The 22011-nt window shown below is 40.9% G+C and overlaps 1 protein-coding gene across 1 annotated transcript in view; it reads left to right on the forward strand.

Moving 5' to 3' along the window:
• FCRL5 (Fc receptor like 5) overlaps window positions 1-19567 on the forward strand; it is a 40540-nt gene extending 20973 nt beyond the window's left edge. Inside the window, 9 exon segments of the mRNA XM_029227201.1 lie at window positions 1-7; window positions 10-291; window positions 13130-13408; window positions 13848-13964; window positions 14639-14666; window positions 15791-15873; window positions 16076-16144; window positions 18249-18280; window positions 18359-19567. The exon segment at window positions 1-7 is cut by the window's left edge and continues 113 nt beyond it. Coding sequence (XP_029083034.1) covers window positions 1-7; window positions 10-291; window positions 13130-13408; window positions 13848-13964; window positions 14639-14666; window positions 15791-15873; window positions 16076-16144; window positions 18249-18280; window positions 18359-18448 — 987 coding nt within the window. The 3' untranslated portion in view covers window positions 18449-19567.
• Window positions 19568-22011: the final 2444 nt, after the last annotated feature.

Genomic DNA, 22011 nt, shown 5'->3' on the forward strand with positions numbered 1-22011 from the left:
TTCTCCCTTCAGTTCCAGTGTCTCAGCCTGTCCTCACCCTCAGGGCTTCCAGGGCCCAGGCTGTGGTGGGGGACATGTTAGAGCTTCACTGTGAGGCCCAGAGAGGCTCTCCCCCAATCCTGTACCAGTTTTATCACAAGGATGTCGCCGTGGGAAACAGCTCAGCTACCTTGGGAGGAGGAGCATCCTTCAACCTCTCTCTGACCACGAAACATTCTGGAAACTACTCCTGTAAGGCCGGCAATGGCCTGGGGGTCCAGCAGAGTGAGGTGATGCTACTCAGTGTCATAGGTGAGTTGGTCCTGCCCACAGACAGCACAACCAGGGACTGACCGCTTTCTCTCCCCGGCAGCAGAAATGGAGCTCCAGCACTCCTGTTTGCTGGTGTGACAACCCAGCATATTTCCTGCACATAGAATTTCCAATTGAAAGTCTGGGATCCTTCCTGTGGCTGTGCTTTCAGGAACCTGGACCTTCCCAGCAGCACAGTTCAAGAAGTCTTCTTGAATGCGATCAAAACTCCTCACTAACAATGCAAAGAGGGTTTTTAGAACCAAGACTATATTTTCATCTGCAATTATGATACAAAAGGGAAAATAACGAATTCTAGGTATAGGTTTCGTTGCCCCAAAAAAGGTTGGGTCATTCTTTGTCCTGGTTTTTCTCTCTTTGACTTCCAACAAACTTCTACTCTTGATCTTCTTTCATTACCAGGGATATAAACATGCCTCACATTTCCATATTAAAAATTCTATATTAATATTAGCTAGGCACATAGCTTTTAAGGGTATACAATCACAACCAATCCAAGTTAGTTTACAAAGTGATTCTTAAAGCAGTGGGGACACAGAGGTGAAAGCAGGATGACATGGAATGAAAATGGTCACCCGTTAATCAAATTCTTTCATTCTCTAAGCTGTCTGACATCTTGCCATTAGGTATAAAGACCAAAGGAAAACTGCTTCTTGTCATCTCTGAATCTGCTTTGTGATGATCCCCTACAGGCCAATCTTATGATAGAGCAAAAGTATGCTAAGGGCTGTTGAGATGAATGTTCTAGTGCTGGTTCTGAAGATACTAGCTCTATGAACTTGGCCAAGCATATTTCCCTATATTGACCTCAATTTCCTCATTCACAAAGTGAGAAAATTGAACTAGATGAATATCAGGGTCATCCTCAACCCTAGAATCCTATTATTTTGGTGCACAGGGAATATGGTGTATGTCAAACTCAAAGGTTCCTGGAAGGAGACATGCTAAAGGAGGAGCTGGGAGTCACTGCTCCTGGGATACAACCCAGAGAAACACGAGACCATGAAATAACATGCAAATGCTTTCTGAAGTACATAAAGCAAAATACAGGCTGATACTCTTAGTCTCCCTTGGCTGGGTCCCTGAGTATCATAAGAAATACAGACAAAATCACATGAGCAGGTTGATTTAGGCATACCAGCCCAGGAGCCAGCATCCCATGAAGGTGGCTGGGGCAGCCATCTCTTTGGCATCTAGCAGGCTACCTGATTGCAGATTTGATTTTTTTCCATTCAACTAGTCCATTCTTCTTCCCCCAGTGGTAGGCAGCACCTGCTTCAGCCAATTTTCCTCTAAGGTTCACAGGGACTCTTACCGCATGGTTTACACACTCACCTTTTAGATCCACCACACACGCATGTACTTCTGACCAAGTGCCACTCCCTCCCTCTTCACAACACAGTGGACCAGCACATCATACCCCTCACACTCTGTATTCGTGATTTTATACACATCCTCATTCCTTTGTTTCTATGATCCCTGGTGCAAATGTCTATTATTTATGCTGGTGCTATCACACCTAAAGGACTTCTTGCTAGATGATTGTGTCTGAGTCCTAGAACTAGGACACATCATGGAGAACTACAAGAAAAAGGAATACTTATTATCATTGTCACTACCATCATCATCACCATCATAAATACTTACTGAGCCCTTGTATGTGCCAGGCCCTGTGCTTTGTACTTGGCATGCAATATCTCATTTAATCTTTAAAATAAACCACTTAGGTTAAAAATGAGATCATTTTTATCCTCAGTTTGCAGGAGAGGAAACTGAAGCTTAGAGAGGTGAAGTAACCAGCTTAGAGACACAGCTAGCAAAGGTAAAGCCAGGTTGAAAAATGAGCCTATCCAACTCAATGTAAATCTACATTATAATATCTCTCATCCTTTGTGGCCAGGTTTAACACAACTTTTTAATAATTTATTATTCTGGAAGAATACATAAACTTTCACGATAAAAAGTCAAATGGAACAAAAGGGTACTTTCAGGTATATTTTTCTAGAAATATTAAAATATATTATAAACATAAAGGCATAGAATTTTTTACAAGTACAATCATATTACACATATAGTTATGCCACTTGCATTTTTTACTTGATATATCTTGGATATCTTTCGTGTTTTATTAACAAGTCAACTAGGTTGTCTCCAGTTTTTAGCATTTATAAAAATTCTACAATAGAAATCTTTGTGCAAATATATTTGCAAATACTTTTTTAAATAGAAGTATAGTTACAATAGTATAGTTACAATGTGTACAGCAAAGTGATTCAGTTTCATATACGTACATATATATATAAATATATATTCATTATCAGATTCTTTCTATTGTAGGTTATTACAAGATATTGAGTATAGTTCCCTGTGCTATACAGTAGGCCCTTGCTGGTTATCTATTTTATATATAGTAGGGTATACATGTTAATCCCAAACTCCAAATTTATCTCATCGCTGCCTGCTAGCCCCCTTGGTAACCATAATTTTGTTTTCTATGTCTGTGAGTCTATTTCTGTTTTATAAATAAGTTCATTTGCATCATTTTTTTAGTGATAAGTGATATCATATGATATTTGTCTTTCTCTGTCTGACTTCACTCAGTATGGCAATCTCTAAGTCCATCCATGTTGCTGCAATGGCATTATTTCATTCTTTTTTATGGCTGAGTAATAGTCCATCGTATGTATATATACCACATGTTCTTTATCCATTCATCTAATGATGACATTTAGGTTGCTGCCATGTCTTGGCTATTGTAAATATTGCTGCTATAAACATTGGGGTGCATATATCTTTTTGAACTAGCATTTGCCCAAGAGTGGAATTGCAGGATCATATGGTAACTCTATTTTTACTTTTTTGAGGAATTTCCATACTATTCTCCATAGTGGCTGCACCAATTTACATTCCCACCAACAGTGTAGGAGGGCTCCCTTTTCTCCACAGGCTCTCCAGCAATGTTTCTTGACTTTTTTTTTTTAACGTCTTTAGTGGACTGTAATTGCTTTACAATGGTGTGTTAGTTTCTGCTTTATAACAAAGTGAATCAGCTATACATATACATATATCTCCCTATCTCCTTCCTCTTGCGTCTCCCTCCAACCATCCCTATCCCACCCTTCTAGGTGGTCACAAAGCACCGAGGTGATCTCCTTGTGCTATGCAGCTGCTTTCCACTAGCTATCTATTTTACATTTGGTAGTACATATAAGTCCATGCCACTCTCTCACTTCGTCCCAGCTTACCCTTCCCCACCCCCGTGTCCTCACGTGCATTCTCTACATCTGCATCTTTATTCCTGTCCTGCTCCTAGGTTCTTCATAGCCTTTTTATTTTTTTTAGGTTCCATATATATGTGTTAGCATACGGTATTTGTTTTTTTCTTTCTGACTTACTTCACTCCGTATGACAGACTCTAGGTCCATCCACCTCACTACAAATAACTCAATTTTGTTTCTTTTTATGGCTGAGAAATATTCCATTGTATATATGTGCCACATCTTTATCTCTTCATCTGTCGATGGACACTTAGGTTGCTTCCATGTCCTGGCTATTATAAATAGAGCTGCAATGAACATTGTGGTACATCACTCTTTTTGAATTAAGGTTTTCTCAGGGTATACGCCCAGTAGTGGGATGCTGGGCTGTATAGTAGTTCCATTTTTAGTTTTTTAAGGAACCTCCATACTGTTCTCCATAGTGGCTGTACCAATTTACATTCCCACCAACAGTGGAAGAGGGTTACCATTCCTCCACACCCTCTCCAGCATTTATTGTTTGTAGATGTTTTGATGATGGCTATTCTGACTGGTGTGAGGTGATACCTCATTGCAGTTTTGATTTGTTTTGCTCTAATGATTAGAGCATCCTTTCATGTCTTTGTTGGCAATCTGTATATCTTCTTTGGAGAAATGCCTATTTAGGTCTTCTGCCCATTTTTGGATTGGGCTTTGTTTGGTTTTTTTGATATTGAGTTGCATGAGCTGTTTGTAAATTTTGGGGATTAAGCCTTTGTCAGTTGCTTCATTTGCAAATATTTTCTCCCATTCTGAGGGTAGTCTTTTCGTCTTGTTTATGGTTTCCTTTGCTGTGCAAAAGCTTTTAAGTTTCACTAGGTCCCATTTGTTTATTTTTGTTTTTATTTCCATTACTCTAAGAGGTGGACCAAAAAAGATCTTGCTGTGATTTATGTCAAAGAGTGTTCTTCCTATGTTTTCCTCTAAGAGTTTTATAGTGTCCGGTCTTACATTAGGTCTCGAATCCATTTTGACTTTATTTTTGTGTATGGTGTTAAGGAGTGTTCTAATTTCATTCTTTTACATGTAGCTGTCCAGTTTCCTCAGCACCACTTATTGAAGAGACTGTCTTTTCTCCATTGTATATCCTTGCCTCCTTTGGCATAGATTAGTGGACCATAGGTGCGTGGGTTTGCCTCTGGACTTTCTATGTTCTTCCATTGATCTATGTTTCTGTTTTTGTGCCAGTACCATATTTTCTTGATTACTGTAGCTTTGTAGTATAGTCTGAAGTTATGGAGTCTGATTCTGCCAGCTCTGTTTTTTTTTCCTCAAGACTGCTTTGGCTATTCAGGGTCTTTTTTGTCTCCATACAAGTTTTAATATTTTTTGTTCTAGTTCCATAAAAAATGTCATTGGTAATTTGATAGGGATTGCATTAAATCTGTAGATTGCTTTGGGTAGTATAGTCGTTTTCACAATATTGATTCGACCAATCCAAGAACATGGTATATCTCTCCATCTGTTGGTATCATCTTTAATTTCTTTCATCAGTGTCTTATAGTTTTCTGCATACAGGCCTTTTGTCTCCCTATGTAGGTTTATTCCTAGGTATTTTATTCTTTTTGCTGTAATGGTAAATGGGAGTGTTTTCTTAATTTCTCTTTCAGATGTTTCATCATCAGTGTATAGGAATGCAAGAGATTTCTGTGCATTAATTTTGTATCCTGCAACTTTACCAAATTCATTGATTAGCTCTAGTAGCTTTCTGGTGGCATGTTTAGCATTCTCTATGTATAGTATCATGTCATCTGCAAACAGTGACAGTTTTACATCTTCTTTTCCAATTTGAATTCCTTTTATTTCTTTTTCTTCTCTGATTGCTGTGGCTAGGACTTCCAAAATTATGTTGAATAATAGTGGTAAGAGTGGACATCCTTGTCTTGTTCCTGATCTTAGAAGAAATGCTTTCAGTTTATCACCATTAAGAATGATGTTTGCTGTGGGTTTGTCATATATGGCCTTTATTATGTTGAGGTACATTCCCTCTGTGCCCACTTTCTGGAGAGTTTTTATCATAAATTGGTGTTGAATTTTGTCAAAAGCTTTTTCTGCATCTATTGAGATGGTCATATGGTTTTAATTCTTCAAGTTGTTAATATGGTGTATCACATTGATTGATTTACGTATATTGAAGACTCCTTGCATCCCTGGGATAAATCCCACTTGATCATGGTGTATGATCCTTTTAATGTGTTGTTTCATTCTGTTTGCTAGTATTTTGTTAAGGATTTTTGCATCTATATGCATCAGTGGTATTGCTCTGTATTTTTCTTTTTTTGTACTATCTTTGTCTGGTTTTGGTTTCAGGGTGATGGTGGCCTCATAGAATGAGTTTGGGAGTGTTCCTTCCTCTGCAATATTTTGGAAGCGTTTGAGAAGGATGGGTGTTAGCTCTTCTCTAAATGTTTGATAGAATTCACCTGTGAAGCCATCTGGTCCTTGACTTTTGTTTGTTGGAAGATTTTTAATCACAGTTTCAATTTCATTACTTGTGACTAGCTTGTTCATATTTTCTATTTCCTCCTGGTTCAGTCTTGGAAGTTTATACCTTTCTAAGAATCTGTCCATTTCTTCCAGGTTGTTCATTTTATTGGCATAGAGTTGCTTGTAGTAGTCTCTTAGGATGCTTTGTATTTCTGTGGCGTCTGTTGTAACCTCTCCTTTTTCACTTCTAATTTTATTGATTTGAGTCCTCTCCCTCTTTTTCTTGGTGAGCCTGTCTAATGGTTTATCAATTTTGTTTACCTTCTCAAAGAACCAGCTTTTAGTTTTATTGATCTTTGCAATTGTTTCCTTTGTTTCTATTTCATTTATTTCTGCTCTGATCTTTATGGTTTCTTTCCTTCTGCTAACTTTGGGTTTTGTTTGTTCTTCTTTCTCCAGTTCCTTTAGGTGTTAGGTTAGATTGTTTATTTGAGATTTTTCTTGTTTCTTGAGGTAGCCTTGTATAACTATAAACTTCCCTCTTAGATCTGCTTTTGCTGCATCCCATAGGTTTTGGATCATCGTGTATTCATTCCCATTTGTCTCTAGGTATTTTTTTATTTCCTCTTGGATTTCTTCAGTGATCTCTTTGTTATTTAGTAATGTATTGTTTATCCTCCATGTGTTTGTGTGGTTTTTTTGGGGTTTTTTTGGTTTTTTTATGTGTGTGTGTTTGTGTTTTTTAATGTTTTTTTCCCTGTAATTCATTTCTAATCTCATAGCATTGTGGTCAGAAAAGATGCCTGATATGATTTCAATTCTCTTAAATTTACTGAGGCTTGATTTGTGACCCAAGATGTGATCAATCCTGGAGAATGTTCCATGCACACTTGAGAATAAAGTGTAATTGGCTGTTTGGGGATGGAATGTCCTATAAATATCAATTAACTCTATCTAGTCTATTGTGTCATTTAACGCTTCTGTTTCCTTATTTATTTTCATTTTGGATGATCTGTCCATTGGTGTAAGTGGGGTGTTAAAGTCCCCCACTATTATTGTGTTACTGTCGATTTCCTATTTTAGAACTGTTAGCCATTGCCTTATGTATTGAGGTGCTCCTATGTTGGATGCATATATATTTATAATTGTTATATCTTCCTCTTCAATTGATCCCTTGCTCATTATGTAGTGCCTTTCCTTATCTCTTGTAACATTCTTTATTTAAAGTGTATTTTATCCAATATGATTATTGCTACTCCAGCTTTCTTTTGATTTCCAATTGCATGGAATATATTTTTCATCCCCTCACTTTCAGTCTGTATGTGTGCCTAGGTCTGAAGTGGGTCTCTTGTAGACAGCATATATACGGGTCTTGTTTTTGTATCCACTCAGTGAGCCTGTATCTTTTGGTTGGAGCATTTACTCCATTCACGTTTAAGGTAATTATTGATATGTATGTTCCTATGACCATTTTCTTAATTGTTTTGGGTTTGTTTTTGTAGGTCCTTTTCTTCTCTTGTGTTTCCCACTTAGAGAAGTTCCTTTAGCGTTTGTTTTAGAGATGGTTTGGTGGTGTTGAATTCTCTTAGCTTTTGCTTGTCTGTAAAGCTTTTGATTTCTCCATCAAATCTGAATGAGATCCTTGCTGGGTAGAGTAATCTTGGTGGCAGGTTCTTCCCTTTCATCACTTTAAATATATCATGCCACTCCCTTCTGGCTTGTAGAGTTTCTGCTGAGAAATCAGCTGTTAACCTTATGGGAGTTCCCTTGTATGTTATTTGTCATTTTTCCCTTGCTGCTTTCAATAATTTTTCTTTGTCTTTAATTTTTGCCAGTTTGATTACTGTGTGTCTTGGTGTGTTTCTCCTTGGGTTTATCCTGTATGGGACTCGCCGCGCTTCCTGGACTTGGGTGGCTATTTCCTTTCCCATGTTAGGGAAGTCTTCGAGTGTAATCTCCTCAAATATTTTCTCTGGTCCTTCCTCTCTCTCTTCTCCTTCTGGGACCGCTATAATGCAAATGTTGTTACATTTAATGTTGTCCCAGAGGTCTCGTAGGCTGTCTTCATTTCTTTTCATTCTTTTTTCTTTATTCTGTTCCGCAGCAGTGAATTCCTCCATTGTGTCTTTCAGGTCACTTATCCGTTTTTCTGCCTCAGTTATCCTGCTCTTGATTCCTTCTAGTGTAGTTTTCATTTCAATTATTGTACTGTTCATCTCTGTTTGTTTGTTCTTTAATTCTTCTAGGTCTTTTTTAAACATGTCTTGCATCTTCTCCATCTTTGCCTCCATTGTTTTTCCGAGACCCTGAATCATCTTCACTATCATAATTCTGAATTCTTTTTCTGGTAGGTTGCCTATCTCCACTTCATTTAGTTGTTTTTCTGGGGCTTTAGCTTGTTCCTTCATCTGGTACATAGCCCTCTGCCTTTTCATCTTGTCTATCTTTCTGTGAATGTGGTCTTTGTTCCACAGGCTGCAGGATTGTAGTTCTTCTTGCTTCTGCTGTCTGCCCTCTCAAGAATGCAAGAGTTTTCTGTGCATTAATTTTGTATCCTGCTACTTTACCAAATTCATTGATTAGCTCTAGTAGTTTTTGGGTAGCATCTTTAGGATTCTCTGTGTGTAGTATCATGTCATCTGCAAACAGAGACAGCTTTACTTCTTATTTTCCGGTATGGATTCCTTTTATTTCTTTTTCTTCTCTGATTGCTGTGGCTAAAACTTCCAAAACTATGTTGAATAAAAATGGTGAGAGAGGACCACCTTCTCTTATTCCTGATCTTAGTGGAAATGGTTTCAGTTTTTCACCATTGAGAATGACGTTGGCTGTGGGTTTGTCATATATGGCCTTTATTATGTTGAGGTAAGTTCCCTCTATGCCTACTTTCTGGAGGATTTTATCATAAATGGGTGTTGAGTTTGTCAAAAGCTCTTTCTGTATCTATTGAGACGATCATATGGTTTTTCTCCTTCACTTTGTTAATATGGTGTATCACATTGATTGATTTGTATATACTGAGGAATCCTTGCATTCCTGGGATAAAACCCACGTGAGCATATTGTATGATTCTTTTAATGTGCAGTTGGATTCTGTTTGCTAGTATTTTGTTGAGGATTTTTGCATCTATGTTCATCAGTGATATTGGCCTGTACTTTTCTTTCTTTGTGACTTCCTTGTCTGGTTTTGGTATCAGGGTGATGGTGGCCTCGTAGAATGAGTTTGGGAGTGTTCCTCCCTCTGCTATATTGTGGAAGAGTTTGAGAAGGATAGGTATTAGCTCTTCTCTAAGTGTTTGATAGAATTTGCCTGTGAAACCATCTGGCCCTGGGCTTTTGTTTTTAGGAAGATTTTTAATCACAGTCTCAATTTCAATTCTCATGATTGGTCTGTTTGTATTTTCTATTTCTTCCTGGTTCAGTCTTGGAAGGTTGTGCTTCTCTAAGAATTTGTCCATTTCTTTCAGGTTGTCCATTTTTTTGGCATATAGTTGCTTGTAGTAATCTCTCATGATCCTTTGTATTTCTGAAGTGTCAGTTGTTACTTTTCCTTTTTCATTTCTAATTCTATTGATTTGAGTCTTCTCCCTTTTTTTCTTGATGAGTCTAGCTAATGGTTTATCAATTTTGTTTATCTTCTCAAAGAACCAGCTTTAAGTTTTATTGATATTTGCTATTGTTTCCTTCATTTCTTTTTCATTTATTTCTTATCTGATATTTATGATTTCTTTCTCTCTGCTAACTTTGTGAGGGGTTTTTGTTGTTGTTCTTCTTCTATCTCTAATTGCTTTAGGTGTAAGGTTAGGTTGTTTATTTGAGATGTTTCTTGTTTCTTGAGGTAGGATTGTACTGCTGTAAACTTACGTCTTAGAACTGCTTTTGCTGTATCCCATAGATTTTGGGTCATCATGTTTTCATTGTCATTTGTTTCTAGGTATTTTTAAATTTCCTCTTGGATTTCTTCAGCGATCTCTTGGTTATTTAGTAGTGTATTGTTTATCCTCCATGTGTTTGTGTTTTTTACAGATTTTTACCTGTAATTAATATCTAGACTCAGCGTTGTGGTCGGAAAAGTTACTTGATGCAATTTCAATTACCTTAAATTTACCAAAGCTTGATTTGTGACCCAGGATATGATCTATCATGGAGAGTGTTCCATGAGCACTTGAGAAGAAAGGGTATTCTGTTGTTTTTGGGTGGAATGTCCTATAAATATCAATTAAGTCCATCTTGTTTAATGTATCATTTAAAGCTTGTGTTTCATTATTTATTTTCATTTTGGATGATCTGTCCAATGGTGAAAGTGGGGTGTTAAAGTCCCCTACTACGATTGTGTTACTGTCATTTTCTCCTTTTATGGCTGTTAGCATTTGCCTAATGTATTGAGGTGCTCCTCTGTTGGGTGCATAAATATTTACAATTGTTATATCTTCTTCTTGGATTGATCCGTTGATCGTTATGAATGTCCTTCTTTGTCTCTTGTAATAGTCTTTATTTGAAAGTCTATTTTGTCTGATATGAGAATTGCTAACCAGCTTTCTTTTGACTTCCATTTGCATGGAATATCTTTTTCCATCTCCTCACTTTCGGTCTGTATGTGTCCCTAGGTCTAAAGTGGGTCTCTTGTAGACAGCATATATGTGGATCTTGTTTTTGTATCCATTCAGCCAGTCTATGTATTTTGGTGGGAGTATTTAATCCATTTACATTTAAGGTAGTTTGATAACTACCTTATCAGACAAAATAGGTATGTTCCTATTACCATTTTCTTAATTATTTTGGGTTTGTTTTGTAGGTCTTTTCCTTGTCTTCTGTTTCCTGTCTAGAGAAGTTCCTTTAGCATTTGTTGTAAAGCTGGTTTCGTAATGCTGAATTCTCTTAGCTTTTGCTTGTCTGTAAAGGTTTTTATTTCTCCATCAAATCTGAATGAGATCCTTGCTGGGTAGAGTAATCTTGGTTGTAGGTTTTTCTCTTTCAACACTTTAAATATGTCCTGCCCCTCCCTTCTGGCTTGCAGAGTTTCTGCTGAAAGATCAGCTGGTAACCTTATGGGGATGCCCTTGTATGTTATTTGTTGCTTTTCCCTTGCTGCCTTTAATATTTTTTCTCTGTATTTAATTTTTGATAGTTTGATTAATATGTGTCTTGGCCTGTTTCTCCTTGGATTTATCCTGTATGGGACTCTCTGCCCTTCCTGGATTTGATTGACTATTTCCTTTCCCGTATTAGGGAAGTTTTCAACTATAATCTCTTCAAATATTTTCTCAGTTCCTTTTTTTTTTCTCTTCTTCTCTGGGACCCCTATAATTTGAATGTTGGTGTGTTTAATGTTTGCCCAGTGGTCTCTGAGACTGTCCTCAATTCTTTTCATTCTTTTTTCTTTATTCTGCTCTGTGGTAGTTATTTCTACCCTTTTATCTTCCAGGTTACTTATCCGTTCTTCTGCCTCAGTTATTCTGCTATTGATTCCTTCAAGAGAATTTTTAATTTCATTTATTTTGTTGGTCATCATAGTTTGTTTGCTCTTTAGTTCTTCTAGGTCCTTCTTAAATGTTTCTTCTATTTTCTCCATTCTATTTCCAAGATTTTGGATCATCTTTACACTCATTACTCTGAATTCTTTTTCAGGTAGACTGCCTATTTCTTCTTCATTTGTTTGGTCTGGTCATTTTTACCTTGCTCCTTCATCTGATTTTTGTTTCTCTGTCTTCTCATTTTGCTTCACTTACTGTGTTTGGGGTCTCCTTTTCACAGGCTGCAGGTTCGTATTTCCCGTTGTTTTTGGTGTCTGCCCCCAGTGGCTAAGGTTGTTTCAGTGGGTTGTGTAGGCTTCCTGGTGGAGGGGACTGGTGCCTGTGTTTTGGTCAGTGAGGCTGAATCTTGTCTTTCTGGTGGGCAAGACCGTGTCTGGTGGTTTTTTTCGGGTGTCTGTGACCTTATTTTGATTTTAGGCAGCCTCTCTGCTAATGGGTGGGGTTGTGTTCCTGTCTTGTGAGTTGTTTGGCATAGGGTGTCCAGCACTGTAGCTTGCTGGTCATTGAGTGGAGCTGGGTCTTAACATTGAGATGGTGTTCTCTGGGAGAGCATTTGCCATTTGTTATTACGTGGAGCTGGGAAGTCTCTGGTGGACCAATGTTGTGAACTCTGTTCTCCCACCTCAGAGGCATAGGACCTGACACCCGGATGGAGCACCAAAACCCTGTGAGCCACAATTTTGGGAAGTCTGAGGTCTTCTGCCAGCTTTCAGTAGGTGTTCTCTAGCAGTTGTTCCACATGTAGTTGTTTTTCTGATGTATTTGTGGGGAAGAAAGTGATCTCCACGTCTTACTCCTCCGCCATCTTGAAGGTCTCAGTCCTGTTGACTTTTTTTTAATTCAAAATATAAAATTTATTCAAAAGCAATAAAATAACAGTTTCTATGAAGTATGAACTGTGTATAATAAGTAAGCACATCACAGTACCAAACCTGTTGACTTTTTAATGATGGCCATTCTGACTGGTGTGAGGTGATACCTCACTGTAGTTTTGATTTGCATTTCTCTAATAATTAGCCATATTGAGCATCTTTTCACGTGTCTGTTGGCCATTTTTTACATAACTTATGTTAGTAGCCCTAAAGAAAATAGCCTTAGAAGTAGATTTGCTGGGTCAAAGTTTATGTGCATTTTAAATTAGATATATATTTCCAAATCACCATTCAAGGAAGTGTCTCAAATTTGCATTCCCACTGAGAGAATATCAGGGTGCCTCTTAATCCACAACCCCATCAGTATTATCTGCCTTTTTAAGCTTTGCCAGTCTGATGGGTGTTTTTATTTGTATATACTTAATTAGTAACAAAGATAATATCTTTATATATTTATTGGCTATTTGAAGTTTTTAGTGATTCATACCTTTTTCACACTTTTCTGTTGGACATTTTTGTGCATTGAAAGTTATTTTTGGGTTCAGGTCACTAACTTTGCCTGTCATATGTGTTTCAATATATTTTCCTTGATTGAGATATGACTTTTATTATTTGTTTATATTATTTTTTGTTCCTTTCTGAATATGTTAGAAGTAGGAACTTCTATTGACTTTTTATTTTTTCCTCAGTTCCAGTGTCTCGCCCTATCCTCACCCTCAGGGCCCCCAGGGCCCAGGCTGTGGTGGGGGATGTGGTGGAGCTTCACTGTGAGGCCCAGAGAGGTTCTCCCCCGATCCTGTACCAGTTTTATCACAAGAATGTCACCCTAGAGAGCAGCATGTCCCACTCTGGACAAGGAGTGTCCCTCAACCTCTCACTGACTGCAAATCATTCTGGAACCTACTCCTGTGAGGCCGACAATGGCCTGGGTCCCCAGTGCAGTGAGGCAGTGACACTTTCCATCACAGGTAAGTTTCCTATTCTCAGGCCACAGATGTGGCCAAAAGATTTCCTCCTAGGATACTCTGATAATCCTTGTAATGCCTGACCAGGACAGTGTTTCTCAGGGACAGGTACACAAAGCTAGATGTTCTCCAAACTGTTATTTTCATTAAGTGTTTCTGAAGGCTTGTCATTTGGGTGGGAAAGGAGGCTAAAGAAGACCACCGAATTTAATACTCTTCAGCTAGCATCATCCATCCTGACCCTCAACCCTTGCATCAGCCACAGACATGAGCTTCCCCCCCAAGAGAAGTTCCATTCCCTGTGCCACACTTGCACCTCATTAGCCTCAGGAGTCCTGGTCCCCTCAGTTCATCCTCTCTCCCAGGCATCAGCTCCAGGGATCAGGGCAGTTCAAGACCACAAGCCTCTCCATCTGGCTCATGCCTGGGGTCTCCCCCTCAGGGCTGACAGGGAGCAGAAATGGCCCTGTTGCCACCAGTGTTACCGGGGGGCTGCTCAGCATGATGGGTCTCGCTGCCGTAGCACTGTTGCTCTACTGCTGGCTCCCGAGAAAAGCAGGTGAGTAACTCTCTGGTTAACCTTTGCTTGAGTCCCTGTCCTTCCCATCTCCATTCCCTCAGGCCCATGCTGCCTTTGGAACCAACCCCAAGCTCTCAAAACCTCCTTTCTGCACAATTCCACAGCTCCTACCTTCCTCTCTAGTTCCTCCAGATTTGTCTTCATCAAATGCAAAGTTTCCAGAACAGCCCTATTGGGTGTAAGATGTCTTCACAAGATGTAGTTTATCTGACATGACAAATTACAGTGTCTTTCCCTCTCTACCCTTACAAGACCCCCAAGGAACGGAAGAGGAGAAGAAAAACTCTGAGAAATAGGAGTGAGAACAGAAACCAAATGTAATTTGATAACTTACTGATTTTGTAAATGTATGGTACTTTCATAGCCGATCAAGTCTATTTTCCCACATTCAGCTATTGACCATTGTTCTTCACAAACTCCACGTTAAAAGATTATGGATTGTGGGCTACCCTTTTGTATTATAACTATACCCCTCTGGAATCCAGGATCAGTAGTTTTTGCCCAATCTGCCACCTCCCTTGGACATAGCAAAGGAGGGTTCACATCTTAGAGACAGTGACTCCTGGAAGGTTCTAGGTGAGCCTCCTATGAGCTGTGCTCCTTGTGAAGTCTTCCTTCTCCTGGACTCAATGTCTCTCTGCTTTCCTTTGCAGGAAGAAAGCCTACATTTGACTTCTCCAGGTAAGACCTGCCTATATTGCTGTATGGTTAATGAAATGCCTACCAAGTATGAAAATGGAATTAAATCTGGTTACTGCTGAGAGCACGGTCACTGCTTCATGTCACTGAGATGGGTTGTGCCAATTTCATGTTGCCACCTCCCTTGGGATATCTCAATTCCCAGGACCTTCTCACCCATCAGCTTAGCTAAATAGGCCTTTTTCTTGCAGCAAGTGTTAATTGCTTTTTATTTATTAACTTACATCCTTGGTCCAATGTTGCCTTGGTTGTTTGAGTGTTTGAGTGACACTATGACCACTGAATCCATCCGTTTCCTAAGATGGTCTTAGCTTAATCAGCCTGGAAAGCTCTGGTCATGGCCAACCCAACCTAACCAACATCTGTTGTGATGACAGCCAAGAAGATGGAGTCATGCAACTTGGCCACCCCGAGAGACCTCTCTGCTAACAGGAGGTGGTGCCTGTGAAGAAGGGGCTGCCATCTTGGATTCCAAAGGCTGACTTTAGGAGTCACACCACAGCTCACAAACTATCCCTGGGCAAGCTTATGGTAGCAGCATCCAAACCATCCTGAGTTCCTCTGAGCCTTTTTGTTTGTTTGTTTGTTTGGCCATGCTGCACAGTTGCAGGATCTTAGTTCCCCCACCAGGGATTGAACCCGAGCCCTTCTTAGTGAAAACACCAAGTCCTAACCTCTGAACCACCAGGGAATTCCCATTTGAGCCTTTCTAATTATGGATTTCACTCAGATACTGATCTCTCTCGTAGTGTAGACCTTGGAGCCAGGTTTGATTCTTGGCTTTTTCCCTTTCTAGTTACATAGTCTTGAGCAAGTCATTTTACTTCTCAGAACCTCCATTTTTTCCATCTAAAAAATAGAGATAATAATAGAATCAACTTAATATTGTTATAGGCACTAGCACAGTGACATACAGGTGATCATAAAGTCTGGATTAATATTATGATTTATAATATAATAGTCCATAACAATAGACCATTTTTTATAGGCTCATCTATGTTTCCAGGCTTGGCAACTATCCTGTGGTAAAGACTCACTAACAGGGAATGATCCTTACAGCTACTTCATCAGGATTTCTGGGAAACAACAATGCTTCTATCTTACAGGAACCCGTCAGCTTCAGACCCGCAAGAGCCCACCTACCACAATGTACCAAGCTGGATAGAACTGCAACCAGTGTACAGCAATGGTGAGGACAGAGGACCCTCCATTTGGGCAGGGACACCAGGGTTGGTCCAGGAAGTGGTGGGACAAGAAATGAGGAAGGGACAGTACAGAGGCCTGGAGGGCTCTGCCACCTCCAGAGAACAAACTCTATCTGGGGGAGGAGGAAGTAGCAAGACAAGGGGCAAGAACCTTAGAGTCCTCTCAAACTTCAACTTTTCTCCAAGTAAATCCTAACAGAGGAGACGTGGTGTACTCGGAAGTCTGGACCGTGAAGGTGGAGAACAAACAGGCAGGTAAGACCCAAGGACCCTTGATTTTGGCGGTCTATTGCTACGTGTGGCTCAGTCTCCACCCCTTCAGTGGGTCTGGGCCAACCAGACACAGAACTGCCCCTCAGGCTGGGTCACTGGACTTCTTACTTTGTGCCCACCTACTCTGCTGCGATTAACCCAAGCTCACCGTGCAGAGCTGCTTTCTCCATTCTCCATGGATGGCCTCAGCATCACTTGAGTAACAAAGTCATCACCCTGGGCAGTCAGCCCCTCAGAGCTTCAGTGTCCCATCTGTGAAATGAGACAGGACTGTCTATCATTCCCTACCTACCTGTACCTGTTTTCTACTGCTGCTGTGGCAAATGACATGAGGGCCTAAACAATACAAGTTTATTATCTTACTGTGCTGTAGGTCAGAAATCTAACACAGGTCGCGCTGGGCTAAAATCAGTGTTGGCAGAGGTCCTTTCTGGAAGCTCCAGGGGAGAATGCATTCCCTTGCCTTTTCCAGCTTCTAAAGGACACTCTTTTCCTTTCTGGGGCTCATGGTCCCATCCCTCCAGCTTCAAAACCAGCAAGTGGCACCTCTCTAACCATTTCTTCCATAGTCAGTGCTCCCTTTGACCACAACTAGAAAAAGTTCTCAGATTTTAAAGTTCTCCTTAAAATTCCACCTGGATAATCTAAAATAATCTCACCATTTGAAGGTCCTTAATCTTAATCACATCTGCAAAATCCCTTTCTCCATCTTAGGTCACATATTCACAGGTTCCAGGTATCAGGACATGGACATTTTTGTGGGAGACATTATTCTGCTTATCACACTCTCTCATAGGGTTATTGTGAGGATCAAACGAGGAAGTAGATGTGGAGATGCTATTACAGCAGCAGAGTTTAAGCAGCTTTTATAATGCGTATATGCAGGTTGTCTGTCTGTGTCAGTAGTCCTCACTCATGGTAGATGGTCAGCCATGAAGAATCCCAACCTGGTTTCGTCCTGCTCAGAGCAGGAAAGGGAAAGCCTTTGGGGCTATTCTAACTTTGTTCTGTAAAAAGTGCGATGTGATTTTTAGCCATTCTGCTTCCTTCTCTGGTTTTTTGATTCTTCTTGTATAAAATTAAAAGAACTCTATTTTGTTCCATTCTTGGTTCAGTGGCCCACCTCTAAAACATATGAACTCATTCACACTTACAATCTCCTTTGATGTGTGTTGTTGTTACCCCATTTCACAGATGAGAAAACAGAGGCAGAGAGACCTTAAATGACCAGCCTGAAGTCACAGAGCTAACAAATGACAGAAGAGTCTGTCTCTAGAGTCCAAGCCTTAGGCCAAGCTCTGCTTCTCAGGGCAGTTCCAGGGAGCCTTGAGGCTCATTCCAAGCCAAAAAGAGAAAGCCTTGCTTGATGAATGCCATATTTATTACAGCTTTAAGACAATATAATAATAATAACAACTTCTATTATCATATCAACATGTATTGAGCAGTTCCTATGTGGCTGGTACAGTTCTGAGTACTGTAAATAAATACATTAAAAAAATATATATATATATGCCATAAATATGTACACACACACATATATTTAAAGTTTGTTTGTTTATAGCCCTCAGAAGTGTACCTGCACATTGGAACTGCTCAGCACATAACAGATGTTAGAAATCAAACGCACACACACACATAACCCTATAGGTAGGTATTATTATTCCCAACATACAGATGAGACACCCGAGGCAGGAGATACTGAGTGACTTGCCCAAGACCACAGAGGTGGCACGGCTGACCTGGGGCTCAGTCTGGGGTGGTCTGGATCAGAAGTCTGCTCTGAACCACTGCACTGCCTCTGCTCCAGGCCAGGCTGCTTCTCCATAATATATACTATGAATCTATGATCAAAGCATGAACAAGATAAAAAGTAGATTTCTTTCTTTTGAGAGTCCCTGGGGAGCTCAGCATGAGGAACAAAGAGTGGAGTGATGCTGAGGAGAGAGTTGGTCGAAGCTGTGAGGTTGAAGTTCTTAGGAAAGGTTCAGTGCAGCCACATGGAGATGGCTGTGGCTGGGCTGATGGCACAGATGCAAGGAGAGAGTTCTGAGTTCACAGATGAATGCTTCCTTTCTTTCCACAGCAGCCTCTGACCCAGAGCTTCTCAAGAACATGGTGAGTCCCGTGACCTGTGTACTCTCCCACCTAGGGCCTGCTGGCCTCTGGCCCTCACCTATGTGCTCCTTCCCCCAGGATTCCTGCGTCATCTACTCCCAGGTGAAGGGGTCTTACACCACAGCCCCTAAGCCCCAGCTCTTGGCTGCATCCACTCCTCACAGATGAGTCCACGCAGCTCCCGACTGCTGTCTCAGCCTCTGCACCCAAAGCCACCCTTGGGGGAGAAGGGACATCAAAGCGGGAAGATTTAAACCTTGGGTCCTAGACCCAAGGCCACACCCAGCAACCTGTGCATCAAGTGCCCACACCCTAGTGTGAACAGAACACAGGGCCCCGCAGGACTCCCGCCTATTTCCAAAGTGACAGCCCTGGCCCAGTGGTCTTTTTCTTAATGCCATGTGCTCCCAACCCAGGGCCCACGATGTTGCCTGGCTTCCTTAATGAACTTCAGCTTTGGTCACTATTCCGAGTCCTACTCCCATACACATCCCCACCATTCCTCCATGAGGACTGCCCCTAAAATCTGCCACGGATAACCTGCTTTCAGTGGGTGCTTTTCTCAGTTGCCGTCAGTCTGGTAAGGCTACAGTGGGCTCTGCCAAATGGGACAGCACACACCCGTGGAGACATGGACACTGGGCTCGTCATGGACCTCCCCATGATGGGACTGCATTCCACACTCCCCCTGTCTGTCTGAAACTCTAAGCTCAGAATCTGACACCAGGATAACTCCTCTCCTGCCCATGTGCCAATATCTACCTGCCCAAGTAAGTGGATTTCACACCCTAGGTCCTAGATCCTTTCCACCCTGCCAGAAGTAACCCAGGACAGTCAAGGCCAGGAGGACCAGAGATGCAGATAGAATACATATTGAAATATAGGAGGTGCTCTATTACTATTTGATTGATTGAATGAATGAATAAATGAGGAAGATATTATGGGTCATTATGGTGTATTCCTACCCTCAAACTGGCATCTGATCCAGTGTGCTCCCTAGTAAATCCAAGAAGTACTCTTTTCTCTTCCCTGAGTAGGAAATAAGCTAAGGGAAGGAGTTTGAGTGAGGAAAGCTGTGTTCAGCAAGCAGGAAGCCTTCTCAAACTTTAAAGTGCTTATGTAAGGAGGGTGGGAGGGAGACACAAGAGGGAGGGGATATGAGGATATATGTATACATGTAGCTGATTCACTTTGTTATACAGCGGAAACTAACACAATATTGTAAAGCAATTATACTCCAATGAAGATGTTAAAAAAATAATAAAATAAAATAAAGTGCTTATGGGTCACCTGGAGATCTTGTTAAAATGCAGATTCTTATTCATTGAGTCTGGGTGGAGGCTAAGATCCTGCATCTATAATAAGCTCCCACGTGATGCTGATGCTACTGATCCTAGGAGCATACTGAGTACCCAGGCCCATGAAGAAGTAGCGTGGGCTCTGGCTGCCCACTGCCCAACTCCATGGGGGCCACTCACGTAGATCACATGCTCCCTGCACCATCCTTCCACTAGAACACCATCAGATCCTGCTGCTAAGAGAACTTCTCAGCAACATGCTGGGTTTCATCAGCCTCCCTAGGTCAGTAAAAAGCAGCTGCCATCATCTTCGTTTCCCCACCTCAGGCCTCACACTTTCCCATAGAGGAAATGAATACACTGTGAATAAATATACCTCTTAGCCTTCTCCATTCAAAGTTGATCTATCTCGCCTCTGAGCCATGGGATGTTTTGATCCATTTTTATGATGTCCATCACACCTCATCTTGATCTCCACCCTCCGGTGGATTGTACAGGGGGAATCTTTTCCAAGCCACATTGCCTGGATTAATAAAATCCTTGACAGGGCATTCATGGCCCTTCTCCACATAGTACCACCTACTTCCCTCTCCAGGTTTTTCCGTGGTCATTGTCCTCCACACCCTACACTCAATCACCAGGTGATCTTCCCCATTTTCTAACATAGCCACTCTGCACTTCCTCCTCTTAGCCTTTTCCATCATTTGCATATGCTAGAATCCTGCTTATTCATTGAGCCCCAAGTCAAATGTCAGCCCCTACTGGAAATGATCTGTCTTTGGACTCCTATAGCACTTGTATACCGTGAGACATGGAATCACTAATGGCTGATGTTTGGAGGGAACTTAGAGTTTATCTAAGCCACTTCTTTAATTTTGTGGTTGTAAATTGAGAACGAAAGAGGTAGAGCAACTAGCTGAAAATTAAATAACGAGTTAGTGGCAAAGCACATACTAAATTAAACCCAGGACTCCTGGTACCCAGGACAGTGCTCTTTCCTTTACACGGCTCCTCTGCTACAGAGACGTGTGCATTTTTGTGTTTCTCCAACAAGACTGAGAGTTCCTTAAAAGCAAAGCCCAAGCAGCCAGCATGGTACCTGGCATTCAATTGGTGCTCAATGAATTGTTGTCGAATTGGATGTCCATTAAATCCCCCTGATGAATAAACATCACCTCTACAAATTTGTCTATATCATTACCTGCTCTCTCTTAACCCAAAGAAGTGCAACACATGTCCTTCAATCTTAGAGTTTTTAATAATCCCAATAAAATCATTGCTACAAGGTCCACCTGTCAGTTTGAGATGAATGCTGTGTATTGTTCAAAACAAGAACAAGATACTTGCATGAACTGCAGGTATCTAAAACACCACACAAAACCCAATCAGTTGTCCCCACAAAACTTGCTCTCCTTACTGTGTTCTCTTTCTTCCTTCCTTCCTTCTCCCCCTTCCCCCTTCTTCTCCTTCTTCCTCTTTTCTCTCTCTCTCTCTCTCCCTCCCTCCCTCTCTTTTCCTTCTTCTTCTTCTTTTTCTACTTGAAGATAGCACTCTACCCACTCACCCAAGACAGAAGATGCATAGCCATCTGTGAGTCTCTACATTGAATTGGTCACCCAAGCCAATCCAGTCAACTTTCTTTTCTTTCTTTCTTTCTTTCTTTCTTTCAGCTGCACCACACAGCATGCGGGATCCTAGTTCCCCAACCACCAGGGATCAAACATGGGCCCCCTGCAGTGGAAGCTTGTAGTCCTAACCACTAGACCACCAGGGAATTCCCCGTCAGCTTTATTTTTGAGATATCTCTCAAATCACATCCTCCTTTTAGTTCCTACTGCCACTTCCTTAGTACAGGCCTTCATCACCTACCACCAGCATTACATAATAGCCTCGAAACTGGTTTCCCAACTTCCAGATTCTCTCTTTGCATAACCATCCCCAACAGATTTGCCAGTTAGACCTCCCAACAGAGTTGCTAATATGACCTTTCTAAAAACCAGCTCTATTTATTCCTCTGCTTGAAATCCTTCAATTATCCAGATTTCAGGCTCTATCAGTGGACACAAGGGTGTTCAGGATTTAGTTCCAACTTACATTTTCAGCTCCACCTCCCAATATCCCCTTTAACAGACAAGAACACACACCATGTGCTCCTGTCACACGAACTTCTTTTCATTTCCTATACACACCACCTTCTTTCAAGCAGCCATGGCTTTTTTCCTAGTAACTTTCCCCTTTTTGTTTGGTCAAACTCACTCATCCTTCAACACTTAGTTCAAATGTCAATACTCAGTGAGGCCTCATTTCTCTCTACAGGTTTCTATAACCTTTGGCATCTATGTTTCTTGTAGTCCTTACAAAAGTGTGTGTGTGTGTGTGTGTGTGTGTGTGCACGTGTGTGTGTGAGTGCATGCACCCACGTGCTTCTCTCCC

This window comes from Monodon monoceros, unplaced genomic scaffold, assembly GCF_005190385.1.
Source record: "Monodon monoceros isolate NGI ecotype Baffin Bay Population unplaced genomic scaffold, NGI_Narwhal_1 Super_Scaffold_18, whole genome shotgun sequence".
Lineage (NCBI taxonomy): Eukaryota > Metazoa > Chordata > Mammalia > Artiodactyla > Monodontidae > Monodon > Monodon monoceros.